Source organism: Schistocerca piceifrons, chromosome 1, assembly GCF_021461385.2.
Source record: "Schistocerca piceifrons isolate TAMUIC-IGC-003096 chromosome 1, iqSchPice1.1, whole genome shotgun sequence".
NCBI lineage: Eukaryota > Metazoa > Arthropoda > Insecta > Orthoptera > Acrididae > Schistocerca > Schistocerca piceifrons.
The window spans coordinates 1,058,434,877-1,058,454,939 of record NC_060138.1 but is presented as its reverse complement, the minus strand read 5'-3'; the positions used below and the strand labels follow the sequence as shown (position 1 = coordinate 1,058,454,939).

At 40.6% G+C, this 20,063-nt stretch overlaps 1 protein-coding gene across 1 annotated transcript in view; it reads left to right on the top strand.

Annotated features, from left to right (window-relative positions):
• The window catches only part of LOC124796726, a 1,132,495-nt gene that overhangs the window by 959,589 nt on the left and 152,843 nt on the right, over positions 1 to 20,063 (top strand). Inside the window, exon 5 of the mRNA XM_047260718.1 lies at positions 7,827 to 7,898. Within this exon, the coding sequence (XP_047116674.1) occupies positions 7,827 to 7,898 (72 nt within the window). The remainder of the gene's footprint in view (positions 1 to 7,826; positions 7,899 to 20,063) is intronic.

Below are 20,063 nucleotides of genomic sequence, written 5' to 3'. Positions count from 1 at the left end.
TTACATGGAGGTCTTTGTTCTAGCTGGAATGTGACCTATCGTCCAGGTATGCGATGTGCTGCACTAGTGGCTGGACCTTGCCGTCGCATTATGACAAGGTACGGTGTTTTGTTCTGCGCCAATTTAGTTAGTTACACGGAGACAGCAAACTACGGGATACGCGAGAACTGTGATTTATACTCTATTCCTTACGTCTCCACGTAATGAACTACTGGACCACAGGTACAGATTGTCTATTGCCATTTCAATTTCATTACCGCATAGTTTAGACACGTGATTTGTTCTGAGATTGACGATACTAGATTTAGAAATTCGAACCTGTACCGAGATCGTGATGCTAGCACAAAAGAGAGTACGTCTGTGCTAACAGAAATTCTGCATTGCATCGGTGGATGTTTGCAGTTGCGACGTAACAGTTTATCATGAACTGTTAGCGACTCTCCCTGTAAAGCGTCAAGAGACCAACAGTACCTATGGTATAATTCTATACTTAAAATGCTACGTCCTTGAATTTGCTTTGCGAGTTCTAACATATATTTTATGAGTTTTACATTCTGTAGCCTCTAATGTTCAACGTGAATGACTACTGAATGGTTTTGGACAAAAGGGTATTTTAATTTTATTGTGAATAAGAGCTTCAGAAAGCGACTGCTGCAGTTATATCACAAATAATGCTGCAGTGGAAAATATTTCATTCAGCTACAGAGAATTACGTCAATAAGGGACACTGATGTGCACCTTAATGACCACTGCTGAACTGGGGATCTTTTTTGTCTAGCAAGAAAGTCACAGTAGACCGACACTTTATAGTTACTGTTTTAGTGATCCTATTCTTCATCTATGATCACATTTGCACTTCATTTGCTCTTCTTTCTTGGTCGTTTCATACTTTTGGGATCTCAGCTTTTGTGATCTTTCTCTTTTTGCTTCTAAGCACTTCCTGGCGTCTTTTACTATTACTCTTTAATGCCAAGTGGCGCGAACTCGCATCATACCAATGATTCAGCCCCAGTGCCGGTAAGTGCAGATTCTGAATGAGGTTACCAAAGCTTGTGAAACGTGCAGCCGTCTCCTGAGTGTTCTGGGTACTTCTACAGCGACATTATTTTTAATTTTTTTCATTCGTGTAAAAATTTATTCAGGAATTAAGGGTTTAGGCGTAATCTCCATAACGCCTTGTTTTTAAATCTTTCCAGAAATAAGCAATTTTTCAATTTTTTATCTAATCTTTTTCATTCTATTGTAACATTCAAAGACTCTGTCTCATTTTACCATTACCTCCAATACGTTCTATATATTAAAATAAATCTCACAATTACTTCCCATTTCTCAACCGCACTTTCTTATTTGTTATAACATTTTCTCTACATCGCATCTAAATCATTCAGTTTGCGATTTTCTAATCTTTCATATACATATAAACATTCTAACTTAACTATAAACATATCCTGCTTTAATATCACACTTTTGTTCTCATATGCTCTTTCCAGTTTACTGATTCTTTGGTCTGTTACATATTTTTTAATCTATTCACAACATTTCTTGAAGATATCTAAACACTTGTAACTTTTCCTTTTTTGAGATTTTTGCTTTTGCACACTTTTCACATTAAAGCGTTTCCTGTTTCTTATTATTCTGAAATTCAAAATTCCCGGCGGGGTCAGGGATTTTCTCTGCCTCGTGATGACTGGGTGTTGTGTGATGTCCTTAGGTTAGTTAGGTTTAAGCAGTTCTAAGTTCTAGGAGACTGATGACCATAGATGTTAAGTCCCATAGCGCTCAGAGCCATTTGAACCATTTTTTTTAATTCAAAACTTTAGCTTTAATTCTAAAAATTGTTCCGCCCTATATTAGTTTTTAGTATAAATGGCCATTATAACCATACTACAAACATTCTCTCTGTATGAAGTGTTTGTTGAGGTTTAATAAATTAAGTTGCTTAACTTCATTTTGTAATGTCGTTCTTTTTTACGTTTGTGTAATAATCTATTTCTGTCCTCTATACGAGATTCTTTTCCCAAATTTATAAAAACGGGTTCTCTCACAATGATTTTTGTACGTGAAATATGAAAAGTTATTTGATGGTTCATGTCCCACATGCATCTTTAATTTTCCATTTAACTATGTGGGTGGTAAAGCCCGATAACAGGTAGCAGGAAGACAAGTACCATACTCAATAGGACAAGTGTTGGTGAATCACTGTGGTGTTCAAATTAATTAGCTTTCCTTTACTTATCACCCACAATCTTCTTATGCTTATAAGACGTTTTGTCTACAGATTTATTTCAGCAAAGACAGCCTGAAAGTAACGTAGTAGAAGAGAGAATGTACGAACAGTACAAGATATGCTTGAATGAAATCTCTCTCTCTCTACCTCTCGCTTCTCTCTTTTTTTCTCTGTTGACAGAAAAAAATGGAACAATTTAGTGATGATGTTGCAAGCTTATCTTTCTGCATCATCATAAGCTTTTCATAGCATCAGAAATTGAAACATATCTACCCGAAACTTAAGTTAAAATTTTTAATAAATGTTGAGTCTTTCAGTTGATGAAAAACTGTTAAATCATGTTACTGATGAGAAATTATCGTATTGCCCCATGCCACTTTCTACAATGTTTGCATAGATTACTCAGCATACAGAAGTCTCCGACACATCATATCTTGTGCACGCATAACATGATGTTATAAATGGATTGGTATCACAAGACAAAGAAAACGTGTCAACAAAGTCAATCCTTTTCCTTCGGAATGACATTTGTAAAACTGCAAACTGATCCGTAGATCATCGTTGACATACTCCTGGATTGGCACTATTGTTGTATAATCACACGAGGTTGGGAGACATAATCACTCTACTAAGTTTCCTTAACGCAGACGATCATACCAGCTGTGGACTGATGTGATGCCCTCAGTCGTACCAAACCATGGGGTGATCGTCATATTTGGTTAAAGTTGAGCCCATTAGGGCAAATGATGCTATCCCATTACACAATCCTACATCGACAGCAAACATGCCAGCAACTGCACCCCAAATTACATGGAGTGCAAAGAATGTGTTAGAGAGCCACATATATTCAAATGATAACTCGTCGTGAACATTTGCTGGGAGCCCTAAAACAAATCAACGGCTCAGGCAGTTCAACTGCTTGGTCTGTCTAGGAAGAGCGTTACCAAGGTAAGTGCTGCAGTGGTTGAAGGAATAGACTATTATCTGATATGGGTGGAATTCGAATCGCTGTGCTATCATTCTGTTTTCGACTTCCGAGGCGGCCTTAAGGAAATGTGAACGAATTTCGTGACAGATTCTCCACATCACACTATTACTGATGACTCGGGTGTTCACGACCTTCCTTCGTCACAGAATATCGATCCTTGTTTGAGTCTTAGTCCAGCATTCAGAGGTAGCCTAGCGGAAATACAATTATATCTGAGTTCACAAAATAGCACAGTCCAACTATTTAATTATGAGACAGTCGTTTATTTTAGGAATCTAGACTGCGGTTACGCTATGCTCAGTATCAAATTGCTAATACTACCGGTACCTCTAGAAATGTGCTGAAAACCCTAGGACAATGACAGACTGAACCGTAACATCTCACCGCAGGCCTAAGATCGAGTGGCAGATCTGAGTATTGCGTAGAAAATTCCGTGGAGTTGAAATAGACACGGCTGTAGAGTGAATGAAATATTCGCGCAATTGCACATGCATTCCAGCATGGTGCGATGGTGAACGGAACAGTGAGAAAAACGATACCATTCATAACGTAGCAACGTAACTAATTTGGGGAATATTACGAGAACAAAGGTAACGAAAGAGGATGGCAGACGGAATATTTATACGAAAATGCAATCAATGTGTTTCGTTCTGGAGATTACCAAATCTTATCAGTAGAGTCTAAGTGTAAAAATTGGGTTTTGGTAGCAAAGATGCAGAAGGCGTGCAGTAGAAAGTATGCACTGTTATGAAAGGAAAAAAAAGCACGGAAAGAAAAAACTCGCAGAGCAAGAAAGAACAGCATATGATTCAACAAGTAACTGGTATAAGATTAGCCGGATATTTCATTTGAATTCTTTAGTGAACTTTTGATTTACAGGTAAGGAAATGCTTTAACATTTTATTTATGATGACGCTGCGAAGCTGCTTTGAAACACAACTCTTCTAATGATCAAGTGCTCGTAACTTTTAAGGTATGCGTTTTAGAGCACATGTTTGCTGGACATTTTTGGCTTATATTGGTCCATACTACCACTTCCCAAAATAAGGAGAGCAAAGAACTTCAGCAGGAGAGATTTGTTTCATGGTATCGAAGATGAAAAATTGCTCGTAGCTCTTAAGGTATGCATTTTCGACCGTGTGTTTACCAAGACTTTTTTTGCTTCTAGTATCGCGTTCTTTCAACTGTATGTATTTAAGCCATTAATTATGATACGCCTTGTACACCACTGAATGTACCTGCAAAATTACATCATTTTGCGACTGCAGGAGATTTCAGGTCATAAACATTGACTGTGTGAAAAACTAGGCTTTTTCTTAAAATGGAGCTCTAATTACGCAGTCTAAACTCACAGAGTGTTTGATAATGAGAGCACTTCGCGGCTTCCAACAAATTTCTTTCGTAGTTTCACAACTTTCCTAAGCTTTCTCTCGCTTACATACTTAACGTCAAATATGTAACTTGTTAGCTCATCTTTAAAGAAACTAAACCTTTAAAGCTGTTTTATGCACGGGAGTTCTATTCTTTAGAGAACTGGGAGAGGGGGGGGGGGAATTTGTTTACTAATAGTCTAAGTGAAATTCGTCAAGCGTCTAATCAGGAAAAATTATTAATGTACAGCACTTGGTGTAAAGTTTTACAGTTGTTACTTATCTACTCTTCGCAGAATGAGCACGGAAAAATCAAAAACAAAGCAACACTGCGCTTACGGCAAGGCAATTAAAACCAGATTCGCCACTTTCTTACCACACACTTAGTTCCCTTGGTTGGGCTAAACAAAATCGGCTCTGCTCATCAGCGAACGAGAAGTAAAATACATCCGCACAACGTCTCGGAACATACTAGTTGTTCGGTATAGTGATTACCGTGTATAAATTAATAGGTCTTCGAAATCAACGAACGAAACATTGCCAGCAGGAAAGGCAGCCAGAAGCATTTGCGCCTTGCATGGGGATAATGCCATTAGACAGAGCACGGCAAGGAAATGGTTTCTAGTTTTAAAGAGGATCGTTTTGAATTTAGTGACTCTTCACGTTCAGGAATATCTTCACGGTTTGATGAAGATCATTTGCACGCATTAACCCAAAAAATCCACGCTAATGTACTGGAGAACTGGCAAATGTGATGAGTTGTGAACATTCCAACATCGTGCTATCGTTCGCATGCAATGAGGAAGGTTCAAAGATCGAGCGTATGGGTACAGCATGCTCTTGCAAAAAAAAAAAAAAAAAAAAAAAAAAAAAAAAAAAAAAAAAAAAAAAAATTATCAGCAGGTGGCCATAAGTGCATCTCTGCTTGTCGTCATTAATTGGCTCGCGAACAACACCGGCCATTCCTATCCTCTATCGTTATTGTTGACGGGAAATGGTGTCTATAAGTTAACAAGAAAAATAAAGGAACTTTTTTGCCCAAAGAAAGCAGCAACTGCCTGTAGAAAGGCCTGCGTGCACCCACAAAAGATGCATCTGGTGAAACAGCGACGGCATGGTGTACTACGAATGGTTTCCCCGAGGTGTAACCATCACTGCTGACATTTATTGTCAATAACTGAGACGTCTTGCTCACGCAGTCCAAGAACAGCGACCAGGAAGGCTGCGTGAAGTGATGCTAATAGACGATAACAGCACCCAAATTCTGCCAGGCTGACAACAAACCCTATACAGGAGTTGGGTTGGGAAGTCATTCTGCACCCAGCCTTATTCACCTGATCTTGCGGCCTCAGAATGTCACCCCTACCGCTTTCTATCGAACAATCTTCAAAGATTCCTATCCGGATGAAAATGCTCTCCTCGAAAACTTCTTCGCCTCAAAACCACATGATTTCAACAGTCGCGGAATCTAGAAGTTACCCCTGCGTTTCAGACAGTTATAAATATTGAAGGAGAATATATCATTAATGACAAAAATCTTTATTATGCGTATCGGTTGTGTTTATTAAAGTGATGGGAAAATGCTACGAACTTGTGCACCAACTACTTATGCACCATCTCATATCGCAAAGGGTACACGGACAGGAAACACTAGCGGGCCAGAGACTGGCAACTGGGCACCCGGAAGCCCATGAATGAAAGAAAAAGATTGCCAATAGTAACAAGATTACAAGTTGATCGTCACTCCTTTTGAGTGTGACCAGTTTTATTTGTACACTACTGGCCATTAAAATTGCTACACCACGAAGATGTGCTACAGACGCGACAGGAAGAAGATGCTGTGATATGCAAATAATTAGCTTTTCAGAGCATTCACACAAGGTTGGCGACACATACAACGTGCTGACATGAGGAAAGTTTCCAAACGATTTCTCATACACAAACAGCAGTTGACCGGCGTTGCCTGGTGAAACGTTGTGATGCCTCGTGTAAGGAGGAGAAATGCGTACCATCACGTTTCCGACTTTGATAAAGGTCGGATTGTAGCCTATCCCGATTGCGATTTATCGTATCGCCACATTGCTGCTCGCGTTGTTTGAGATCCAATGACTGTTAGCAGCATATGGAATCGGTGGGTTCAGGAGGTTAATACGGAACGCCATGCGGATCCCAACGGCCTCGTATCACTAGCAGTCGATATCACAGTCATCTTATCCGCATGGCTGTAACGGATCGTGCAGCCATGTCTCGATCCCTGAATCAACAGATGGGGACGTTTTCAAGACAACAACCATCTGCACGAACAGTTCGACGACGTTTGCAGCAACATGGACTATCAGCTCGGAGACCATAGCTGCGGTTACCCTTGACGCTGCATCAGAGACAGGAGCGCCTGCGATGGTGTACTCAACGACGAACATGGGTGCACGAATGGCAAAACGTCATTTTTCGGATAAATCCAGGTTCTGTTTACAGCATTATGATGGTCGCATCCGTGTTTAGCGACATCGCGGTGAACGCACAGTGTAAGCGTGTATTCGTCATCGCCATACTGGCGTACCACCCGGCGTGATGGTATGGGGTGCCATTAGTTACACGTCTCGGTCACTTCTTATTTGCATTGACGGCACTTTGAACAGTGGAAGTTACATTTCAGATGTGTTACGACCCGTGGCTCTACTCTTCGTTCGATCCCTGCGAAACTCTAAATTTCAGCAGGATAATGAAAACGTCTGGTCAATGGTGGCTCAGCAACTGGCTCGTCACAATACGCCAGTCTGTACTCTTGACGAACTGTGGTATCGTGTTGAAGCTGCATGGACAGCTGTACCTGTACACGCCATCCAAGCTCTGTTTGACGCAATGCCCAGGCGTATCAAGGCCGTCATTACGACGAGAGGTTGTTGTTCTGGGTACTGATTTCTCAGTATCTACGCACCCAAACTGCGTGAAAATGTAATCACATATCAGTTCTCGTATAATATATTTGTCCAATGAATACCCGTTTATCATCTGCATTTCTTCTTGGTGTAGCAATTTTAATGGCCAGTAGTGTACTTCTTGGATGAGAAACTTGATTGCTGTTTCAACATGTTACTAGCAACCTTGTAAGAGCTGTCTGTAGGAAATGAAGCTGTCAACAGTAATCTCGAAACGGTGAGCGGCCCCTAGTCCCGTGTAATCACTGCGGCTGCAGCTTGCGCTCCTCATATGGCAGCTGATGCGTTGTTTTCTGTTGCAGACGGCGCTGCAGGGCGGTGGCGTGGTGCCGTTGCAGCCACGAATGGCCCAACTGGAGACGCTGGAGGCTAAGGTATGTAAAGCTACCTTCCCAGACTCCTCACAAGTATTAAGTAACATTTGTTAGTTGGCAACGGGAGTGTTGGTTGAAGACCTCGAGAACACTGTAGGAAAATCCTCTGCTCAAAATGTGTGTGGCAAAGACATGAACACTGTATTACATATTAAATACACTACATCGAAAGCTGAAAAGTAGCTCCGACAGTATAAGGAGTTGAAAGGTAAAGTGAACAGAAATAAGAGCTCATGTCTTTAAGTAACTGAATTTGTCACGTTAAGATTGACATGACCCTGTCTTTCAATAAAAATCAGCAGATAATTATATGTTCTTGAATTCTGACTTTCCTTCAGGATATTAATCTCCCATTTACAGTCAAAGACACAAATTTCATTTCACATAATATATTTATAGTATTAGACCTATGATCCACAGAGCATCTGTTACAATTGCGGATAGGCGAATATTTAACGTAGCTATTAAAATAATCGCTTGACTGAGTCGTACCTATTATAAAAATAATAAGTTTCTCGCTGCACCGTATAAAGAAAGAAATAAATAAAGGGCAAATCGAGTTTTCATCATTCACCTTGTTTTTGGATGTTTTTTAAGTACGCAATTTTTATTTCAATGCTTTTCTTCTTGTCACTAAAATTTCAAACAAATCAATACAATTCGTGCCGTGCCACAGTAGCAGAAAGCATCAGAGTTCTATATCGCACCCTACTACGCACAGAAAGTTCCGTGCGGCCAGGATGTTATTGCGCCTACAACATTTAGCAATAAATGTTTTATTGCAGACAAGACTAAGAGTTACGATAGGCGCGGATAGGATGTTACTCGCTACTGGAACGCATTCGTTTCTTTGGTAACAATTAATAGGTACTTAGTTCCACTGCGCAGTCAGTTCCACAGTTTCGTCGAGGGAACGCTTGCAGCTTAGAGTCTATAGTACACTCTTGTGAGTCAGTCCTGTACTCGTGTATTATGCAAACGTGATACACTGTAGCAAAGGGAAGTACAATTATTTTACATTCACTTCCGCGTGTAGAAGGAACATAGTGAGTTATTGTTTGCTGAAGTCATCATGGATCTTAAACGAATCAAAGTTCATATTGATTTCCTTAACCATGCAACATAGAAAAAACAGCTAAAATGATGTGAACTACTTCACTGGTTTCAGCGTACTTCACTCTAAGTGAGAGCTAACAATCAACAAGCTTCTGGAACCTATCATATGATTGGAACAGGAACGTTGTAATTAACTACAAGTAATTAATAGTTCAGCACATCCCTAGTTACATTAGCACATCCCTAGTTACAATAAACACTAACTAGTAAAACTTGGTAATTGCGTGCAATTTTAACTCCACAGGTACAGCGACTGACGGTACAGAAGACGATTTACTGCAACAAATATCGCTAAAATCGGAATATAGTTGTAAATATCACAAAAGTTTTTTTAATCTGTAAATCTTTGTATATTAGGTTATAATATCAAACTGTGTTGGGGAAAACGTGTTCCTTGCGAAACACACAAGACTCCCACATATTGTCCGCCCAACAAACTGACTACATTGATGAAGCAAGAACAGTACTACATGGAAACGACTATGGTGACTACCGAATTAAGTGACGTCGTGAATACTCGTAGAGCATGCAGTAACATTCTCTCAGAGACATGCATTCGTCTTTCTCCCATATACATACTCCAGTTGATCCTCTGAGCATGTCGTTAACAGTAATATAACTCATAAAATCAATGTATATTTATGTAATCAAAATTTTTCGATCTTAATGAATGCTGGAAGACGAAGCGACTTGTGTCTCGATACGGTTATCAAGAAATCGCAGAAGAAAAACAGCCGAGACGATGACCTCCGGGCGGAGAACCTATAGCTCTGTCCCGTTTCCTTGGTTTCGTTGCCTGGAAAGCGGCACGAAAGGGGTGGGCGCTTTAATGCTATTGTTTTCGACGCCTTTGTATTGCCACTGTGGTGTTGGAATGCAAGGACACTGCTTTGGAGTAAATCATTTGCTTGAGCTGTCAACCAGCAATATCAGTGGCGCCGTTCGGGGTTTGAAGGTGACGGGAAATTGCGAAGAACATGACCAAACGACTAAAATGGCGCTATTCATCTGCAAACTGCCCGCCTCCATGACACAAGTGGCTCGATCGCATCAATGTTATGGATAATATGTTAGGATGCTCCTGGTAGAAGAAATAGTCCCCATTATAATTTAGCCCACAATTGGAATAGAGCCGGCCGGAGTGGCCGTGCGGTTCTTGGCGCTACAGTCTGGAGCCGAGCGACCGCTACGGCCGCAGGTTCGAATCCTGCCTCGGGCATGGATGTGTGTGATGTCCTTAGGTTAGTTAGGTTTAATTAGTTCTTAGTTCTAGGCGACTGATGACCTCAGAAGTGCTCAGAGCCATTTGAACCAATTGGAATACAGGTGTCGGCGCACAGCGTCGGATCATTGGCTATATGCGCCAGCGTACTGTTGTAAATTCCCAAGCTCTTCAAACACCACCTGGGCTGAGGGCGTAGGACACTATGAATGATGATCCGTCTCTTGAATGGGAACTTAAGCTCTGCAGCCCCCCTGGGTAATGAGTTTCTCTCATCCTCGTTGCTTTGAGTTCAGTGATAAAACCAAACGTCGTATGTTTGTACGTCGTCGTCACTGTCGTTGTTGTTGTTGTGCTCTCGAAAGACGCGCACAAAGTAACAACAGACAAATGAAAACTGAACTGCATACGTCCACCGTAACCCAATCAAAAACCAACTGAGGAATTCACTGTAGTGATACAGGCAGTAAGCACAAAGAGTAAATGAGGTGCCTAGAGGCAAAAATAGTAATCTCCATTCGAAAATTTTACAGTCGAAGCAAAAAATACTGTATAGAAAAAGTTTACATAATATTTTTATCTTGAAGTAGCTGTAGTAACAAACACTAACGCCTTTAATTTGGAGATTGCTTTTCTTGCTTCTCACTTGTGGATTTTACTGATTTTGCACAATTGCAAGGTATGTAGAAAAGCTCTGAATGTATGTTCGAAGGCTGGAAATTAAATATGAGTGACAAAGATTATCATTATACACTGACGGAAGAAAACTAAACGCCAAAAAATAATTAATGTAAAATAATAAAATTTCGGGAAGACTTTCGTCTAGGTAACATATTTTAAGTCATTAACATTCCAAGCTCACAGGTTATAATTCATTACAAATGTGAAATGCTTGTACATTAATAACCGGTGTAGCCGCCAGAATGTTGAATGCAAGCATGCAAACGTGCATCCAATGTTTCGTATAGGTGCCAGATGTCAATTTGTGGGCTAGAGTACCATTCCTGTTGCACTTGGTCGTGCAATACAGGGACGGTTAATCCTGTATGTGGATGAAGATGGAGTTGTCCGATGATGTCCCACAGGTGCTCGATTGGAGATAGATCTAGTGATCGATCAGGCCAAGGAGACATGCCGACACTCTGTACAGCATGCTGGGTTACGACAGCGGTATGTGGACGAGCATTATCCTGTTGGAAAATACCCTCTGGAATGCTGTTCGTGAATGGCAACACATTAGAGCGATCCACCAGACTGACGTAAAGATTTGCAGTCTTAGGGTGCGTGGGACAACTAGGAGAGTGCTCTACGAAATCGCACCCCAGACCACCCCAGGAGTGGGTCCAGTGTGTCTACCACGCAGACAGGTTGGTTACTGGCCCTCAAATGGCCGCCTCCTAACCAATACACAACACACGGCCATCACTGGCACCAAGGCAGAATCAGCGTGCATCAGAAAACACAAAATACCTCCGAGCTGCCCTCCAATGAGCTCTTGACACCACTGAAATCGCAAATGGCGGTGGTTCAGGGTCAGTGGAATGCACGCTACAGGGCGTCTAGCTCGAAGCTGTCCAAGTAACCTATGTGTAACAATTCATTGTGTCACTGTACTGTCAACTGCTGCTGAAATTCCTGCTGCAGATGCAGTACGATGCGCCAGAGACATACGCCGAACACGATAGTCTTCCCTTTCGGTAGTGCCATGTGGCCGTCTTGAGCCCGGTCTTCTTGTGACCGTACATTCTCGTGACCACCGCTGATAGCAATCATGGCTACATTTCAGCAATATCGCAGAAGGAACATCCAGCTTCTCTTAGCCCTATTACACGACCTCGTTCTAACTCAGAGAGTTGTTGTTAATGGCGTCTTCGTCGCTTTAAAGGCATTCTTGTCTAACTTCAACTCACCACGTCCAATCTCAAAGGTAACTAACGCACATGCCCATTACAGCGTGTAGTTAAAGCAAACCTGATTTGCGTTCTCGCTGTGGTGCTATTAGCACCACTCTTTACGTGACTGGCACGAAATTTGATGAGAGAACATCTTTCAGATGCAGAAACACGCCTACCATCTTTCGTTATGTCTCAGAACTCCTTGATGCTGCGATTTTTTCCGTCAGTGTACATTTGTGTTAACCAGAACAGTGTTTCTCACCGAAGTCCGTTTGCGGTTGGTACACAATCGCAGTTATCTCGTAAGCGGCAGAATGACACTCTTTGACTCGTGTCGGTTTTCGATACTAATTATGGTGGACTCTACGTACAGACATAAATACATTGTGCCTAGTTATCGAAGGCACTGTCGGTTCTTAAAGCGAGATACAACTCATACACTCTCTTCTGAGTCGGAGGCGGTCACGTACGGCTCTCTGCAAGAAACGAATAATTTCGCTCTTGCTCTATCTTAGTAAACAAAGTAATTCTTGCAACTGTCGTCCGGGTAACGCCCCACGTTTACCAGGAAAGAGAAGAATGTAGCACAGGGCAGAATGCTCTCTCTCTCTCTTTTTCTCTCTCTCTCTCTCCCTCTCTCTCTCCTTCCCTCTCTCTGTCTGTGTGTCAGCAAGTTATTACACCCTGTACCATAGCACCCCTCGACCTACACGCTGGAACGGATGATCCAGCTTGAAGCCCCTAGCGTGGCAGCCGCGTAAACACAGGAACAAAGCGCTAAGAGCTCTCCAGCACCGAAGAGCTCTCCCGTGTTTTCAAGCCTCAGAGGAAGGGCGTATCCCTCACCAGGCCAAATACGACAACGACAAGTAAGCGGTACCGTGTGCAAGCCTCTCAGGCTCCACGTTCTCCTGCGTCAACAAGCATATTATTCACGTTAGCCTATATGGCGAATGCAGCGTGACACCACCATTTATCAACTAGGTGCAGTCCCCTCACGTAACGACACTGGCAACGTATTTGGGAATTTCTGCCTCAAGATTTGCATTCCACACCTTACTCTTCCGCTTGCAGAGTTGCGTACCTGGTAACAGTATGATGACGCTGTAAATTGCGGATTTCAAGGAGTTCCTTGCGGTACGTAAAAAAACAGTATTCCATTTGAGTCCGTAGACGTATCACAACACTGCACTGAACAGATATTTGAAAGTTGTACAGCGTTAGTTGAATTTAGTGAAACTAAACTTCTAATTGTTGTTGTTTATAGATCCCCTAACTCTGACTTTAGAGCATTTTTGCTCACGCTAGAGAGGGTTCTTGCTTCACTTTGTAGGAAGTACCAGAAAGTAGTTATATGTGGTGACTTCAGTATAAACTTTGTATATGACTGTGCAAGAAAAAGGGTGTTGGTAGATCTCCTAAATTCATGTGATCTGATGCAAACTGGGTTTTTTCCAACTAGGGTGCAGGGGAACTAAAAGGCTTTTGTACTCAAACCAATGTCATATTTAATTACAAACAGCAATAGAGAGTTTTTTTAAAACTTGTCAAGGAACAAGAGTGGCAGGATGTTTATAGTACCGATAATATAGATGATAAATACAATGCTTTCCATAACACATTTCTCATGCTCTTTGAAAGTTGCTTTCCATTAGAACATTCTAAATGGGGTATTAGCAGTAATGGACAGCCCGGGTGGCTGACTAGTGGGATAAGGATATCATGTAGAACAAAACGGGAATTACTTCAAAGTGTTAGAAGTAGTCACAATCAAGCTACAGTAGCCCATTACAAACAGTATTGTGAGGTGCTTAAAAATGTTATTAGGAAAGCAAAGAGTACGTGGTATGCAAATAGAGTAGCTAATTCACAGGATAAAACTAAAACCATATTGTCAGTTGTGAAGGAAGTGTCTGGTCAGCAGCACAAGGTCGATGATATAAAGTCAGTTTGCAGTAAAAATATTTCTGTTACTGATAAATCAGATATATCTACAGTATTTATCAATCATTTTCTGAGCATTGCTGGTGAATTAAATAAAAATTTAGTTTCTACAGGAAATCATATAACTTTCTTGGCAAATGCTTTTCCGAGATTGATGTCTGAAACACTCCTCTGTGATACAGACAAGAGGGAGATTGAGTCAATAATTAAATCACTGAAGACTAAGGACTCTCATGGTTATGATGGAGTGTCTAGCAGAATATTAAAGTACTGTGCTGCACATGTTAGCCCAGTATTTAGCCATATTTGTAATTTTTCCTTTAGGAATGGTCAGTGTCCTGAGCGATTTAAGTACTCAGTAGTAAAGCCGCTTTATAAAAAGGGAGAAAGGGATAATTTAGATAATTTTAGACCTATTTCTATGCCATCGGTGTTTGCAAAAGTTATTGAAAAGGCTATGTATGTAAGGATAATTGATCATTTTATATCATGCGATTTGCTATCAAACGTACAGTTCTGCTTTAGAAGTCGTTTAACAACTGAAAATGCTATATGCTCTTTTCTCTGTGAGGTACTGGATCGGCTAAACAAAAAATTTCGAACGCTTGGCGTATCTTTTTATTTAACTAAGACATTTGATTGTGTTGATCACAAAACATTGCTCCAGAAGTTGGACCATTACGGAATATGGGGAGTAGCTCACAATTTGTTCACCTCTTGCTTTAGCAACAGGCAGCAAAAGGTCATTATTCACAATATTTCTGTTTGCTCATGACACTAGCTTGGTAGTAAAGGATGTTGTGTCCAACGTTGACTCGGTTTCAAATAGTGCAGTACATGACCTCAGTTCATGGCTTGTAGAAAATAAACTAACGTTAAATCACAGTAAGACTCAGTGTTTACAGTTTCTAACACACAATTCAACAATACCTGACGTATTAATTTCACAGAACGGGCATATGATTAGTGAAACTGAACAGTTCAAATTTCTAGGTGTTCAGATAGATAGTAAGCTGTCGTGGAAAGCCCACGTTCAAGATCTTGTTCAAAGACTTAATAGCCGGCCGGAGTGGCAGAGCGATTCTAAGCGCTACAATCTGGAACCGCGCGACGGCTGCGGTCGCAGGTTCGAATCCTGCCTCGGGCATGTATGTGTGTGATGTACTTAGGTTCGTTAGGTTTATGTAGTTCTAAGTCTTGGGGACTGATGACCTCAGAAGTTAAGTCCCATAGTGCTCAGAGCCATTTGAACCATTTTGAAAGGCTTAATACTGCCATTTTTACTATTCGAACGGTTTCAAAAGTGAGTGATACTTCGACACGAAAATTAGTCTAATTTGCTTTTTTTCATTCGCTTATGTCATATGGTATTATATTTTGGGGTAACTCTTCCCATTCTACAAGGATATTTTTGACTCTGAAACGGGCGGTTCGGCAATAAGTGGTGTTGAGTTCAACCTATTGTCGACCTCTGTTCACGAATCGGGGTATTTTGACATCGGCCTCTCAATATGTATATTCCTTATTGCCGTTTCTTGTTACCAATATTAGTTTATTCCCAAGAATAAGCAGCTTTCACGCGGTTAATACTCGGCAGAAATCAAACCTGCATTTGGATCGGACTTCCTTAACTCTTGTGCAAAAAGGTGTTCAGTATACTGCTGCATCCATTTTCAGTAAGCTGCCACTCGAATTCAAAGCTCTTAGCAGTAATCCAAGCGCTTTCAAATCGAAACTGAAGAGTTTCCTCATGGGTCACTCCTCCTATTCTGTCGAGGAGTTCCTTGAAAAATTAAGCTGATTCTTATTGTATTGCTGATAGCGTTTACTTGAACTTATGGACTGACTTTTTTCAGGTTCTTGAACATTTATTTTTATCTGTTATTACTTTTATGTTGTAATTTCATGTACTGACGCGTTCCATGACCTTGGAGATTTGCTCCTCAATTTGGTCCTACGTAACTTGACGTGTAAATAAATAAAAAATAAAATGAACTGACACATGCCTGAGTCTACAGACCTCTGAGCTGCTGTTAGATTTCCTCAAGTAATTACGTTACGACATCATTGATTAGCGGGAGAGCCTCTGGTGTTTGATGATGAAAGAATCCTCCCTTCAACTTATGGAAGGCGATTGTGAGTAGCAGTTGGTACTAATATCGAAATATCACTGTAGGGATCGCAAAAGTTTGTTCTGGATCTGCCTTGCGGTTGTTGTTTTGGAGCGTAACATTATATGCACTTCACAGGCATTTTATTTAAGAGCTGGTCTAAATTTTTGGAATCAATATATTGTACTAAGGGCGAATGCATATATCACATTGCGTATGGTGGAATGTTTGCCAATATTTTCTTAGCAAGCACGGAAAATAAAGAGTTACGATACATCATTCAAAAGATGATTTCATCGCATTCCATGAATCTACCGACATACGAAACCCAAACGCGTAATTTGCAACCAGCTGTTTCAACTTCTTAGTTTTGGTTGTATGATGCATATTCATGTTGTAACGCGCATCACTTTCTGTTCTACTTAGACTTCACTTTTGGTAGTATTTGTATGGAGTGTAGCCATGTATGGAAGTGAAACATGGACGATAAATAGTTTGGACAAGAAGAGAATAGAAGCTTTCGAAATGTGGTGCTACAGAAGAATGCTGAAGATTAGATGGGTAGATGACATAACTAATGAGGAGGTATTGAATAGTATTGGGGAGAAGAGGAGTTTGTGGCACAACTTGACTAGAAGAAGGGATCGGTTGGTAGGACATGTTCTGAGGCATCATGGGATCACAAATATAGCATTGGAGGGCAGTGTGGAGGGTAAAAATCGTAGAGGGAGACCAAGAGATGAATACACTAAGCAGATTCAGAAGGATGTAGGTTGCAGTAAGTACTGGGAGATGAAGAAGCTTGCACAGGATAGAGGAGCATGGAGAGCTGCATCAAACCAGTCTCAGGACTGAAGACCACAACGACAACAACACTTTTGGTTTATAGCTTTCACCTATCGAAGGTAGTAACTCGCTAATCAGTGCTGTAAAAATTAGTGTGTTTATTGTTTTATTTCAATGTGCATTTCTGCTTTATCGCGTAACGTCGTTTCACTTCGTTTCCGATATTATTGTTCGTAGATATGTCTGATCTTCCATCTCTTATTCCTTTCTAAAATGCTTTGTTATGTTATACATTACCGGATACACCCTCTTATTTCCTGTTGGAAGTTGATTTCTAAAACCTTCAGTGGTGACGCTGAAGTCAGAATCCTACAGTGTTTAGTCCATAACACTTAGGTTTTTCGATAAGAATTATTCACCTCCGGCATACAGTGGTAAAACACACACACACACACACACACACACACACACACACACTCATACACATACACTCGGGATCGGAAAAACCGATCGGTTAAAACCGATACTGGTATTTTATTTCTGAATAACACGAATTTTTCGGTTTTTGTTGGGTCTCGGTTGTAACAGCTGTTATTTTATTTTTTTTACTAATAATCGAGTAAAAAAACAGAGATATGAATTAGCCATAGCAGCAATGCTAATATTTTTCGTTTTTAAATCTTTTTCAAAAATGGAGTAATTTTTATTCGTAAAATTTTGCATTGGTTTGAAATACTGCGTTATTATAGAAAATGAGAAAAGCGGTCAGTGCTATTTTAATACGAATGCCGAAAGAAACGAGCGACAAACTCATGGCATAAGAAATGGTACAGCACCGCTGAGACAACACTGTACCTGTTGCCGTGTATCGTGGCTTAAGATACGTGTGCATGTGGAGAGTGCGAGACTTGCACCCACGTAATATATACGGTAGTTCCTCGCTGTCGTCGCCTGACGTACGTTGTATTGCAGTGGCACCAACCCCACTCAGAAAATGTTTTTAAAGTGACGTAGTAGTGGATGCCTGACATTAGTAAAAGAAGGAAACTATGGTAACAGCAAGAAATTAAAAACTTAACAATTCATTGATAGTACACAATAAAAATAGAAACTATCTCATCTACTGCCCGTGTCTACATAATATGTCTTAATTTGCTTGTAGTTCTTTAAAACGGACAAATTTTAACGAAAAACGGTCTTCCTAAACCTGAGTTATCATCCTTTAACAGTGACTATTCGTAATGCCTAAATAGTGGTATGATCCCCGATTACAAAATGATTTTTGTGTAGAGTTTCAAAAAACTAGAATCAATAGGAGAATACCGGTGATTTTTGTAGTATTCAACTGCTTTCCGAGGAAGCAGCGAACGATGGACAGACTTAAGTTTTCTTTAATTTGCCTATTTAATTTAATATTTTGATTCTATGTACCTTGAAACTGAGAGAGTAAAAATTTTTCAATCTTTGTTCGATTTCTACTTTTATTACAGGAAACAAAATGAATAAAAAAACCGAAATCTGTTGTTTTGAGAGGTTTTAATAGCCAGGATAAACTGCCGTTAAAAAAAAAGATATAGCCGAAAACCAGTTCTTTCAGCGATAACAGCTTTCCCTAACTTTAACGTCAGAGGCAGTTTTGGTGTCAACTTTCACTTGCTCATTTGCGACTTTTTTTTATCTACAGTTGTTACAAAGTAAGTCTGACAACAAGAAACATATCACTGTAACTCCCAGTCCAGTCCTTCAAACAAATTTCCTTGAACGTACAACGCTGGGCAACAAATATTGTTCATCTCAAATTCATAAATCCCATTAGCTCAGGGATGAAAGACCATAATTCTTGTTCCGTGAAATTTCTGGCCAGCTGCCCGTATTAATAGGGGAGTTAAGTACTTTTTCCAGTACCTGAAGATGGCCTGAAGACTCTGCGCCGAAATATCGTGGCAGCAAATTACTGACATCTACATCTACTTCACAATCCACTCTACTGCGCGTGGCAATGGGTACCCCGTGCCACTACTAGTAATTTCCTGTTCCACTCGCAAATAGAAAGAGGGGAAGGCGTATGCCTCCATATGAGCCCTAATTTCTCGTATCTCATCTTCGTGGTCCTTAAACGCAGTGTATGTTAGAGGCAAGAGAATCGTTCTGCAGTCAGCTTCAAATGCCGTTTCTCTTAAATTTTCTCAATACTGATCCTGGAAACGAACCCCTACCTTCCCTCCAGGAATTCCCGTTTGGGTTCCTGTGTCTTATTCGAACCTACCAGTAACAAATATAGCAGCCTGCCTCTGAATTGCTTCGATGTCTTCTTTTAATCTGACCTGACACAGATCCCATACACTTGAGCAGTACCCAAGAATAGGTCGCACTAGCATCCTATATGCGGCCTCCTTTACAGATGAACCACACTTTAAAATGAGTGTCTCAATAAACCGAAGTCGAACATTCGCCTTTTCGTTTTTCTTACTCACCTGCATTGCCTTACATACCAACTAGATATTTTGTCTAACTCATCTTGCATCCTCCTACAGTCACTTAAATTCGACACAGTATCACCAGTAAACAACCGCAAATCATTTATGGATACAGGGGATAACAGCGCTACTATCACACTTTTCTGGGACACTCCGGGCAGTTTGCCCAAAATTTCACGGAACAATCCACACGCCGAGAAAGTTTTAAATTTAATGAAAATTTTTAAGTACAAAAAACTGAGTTTTGCTTTTTCCAGTGGTTTCGCGAGCTCTGTAAACGTTGCTTTGCATACGACAGATGTAAAAGTGTGTCTGTGGTGTATGCTATAAATAAACGTACAACCTGACTGCAGATGGGACGCGCGGGCTCATTTACAAATGAACTGAGCGTTAATCATCACATACAGAACGAAGCACTTTCTTGAGGACAAGGGGTATAAATATCCTCACCATACGGGAATAATCTTAAACGAGACAAACGCTTTAACTTATCAAAGTCATCGAACCTTGCATTGATCTGCAACAAAACACAACACATTGAGGCTCGCCCGCAAGAATGTTCTGACAACATTTGCCCCGAAGGTAATTTGGCAAGAAGACTGTTGAAATTCCAC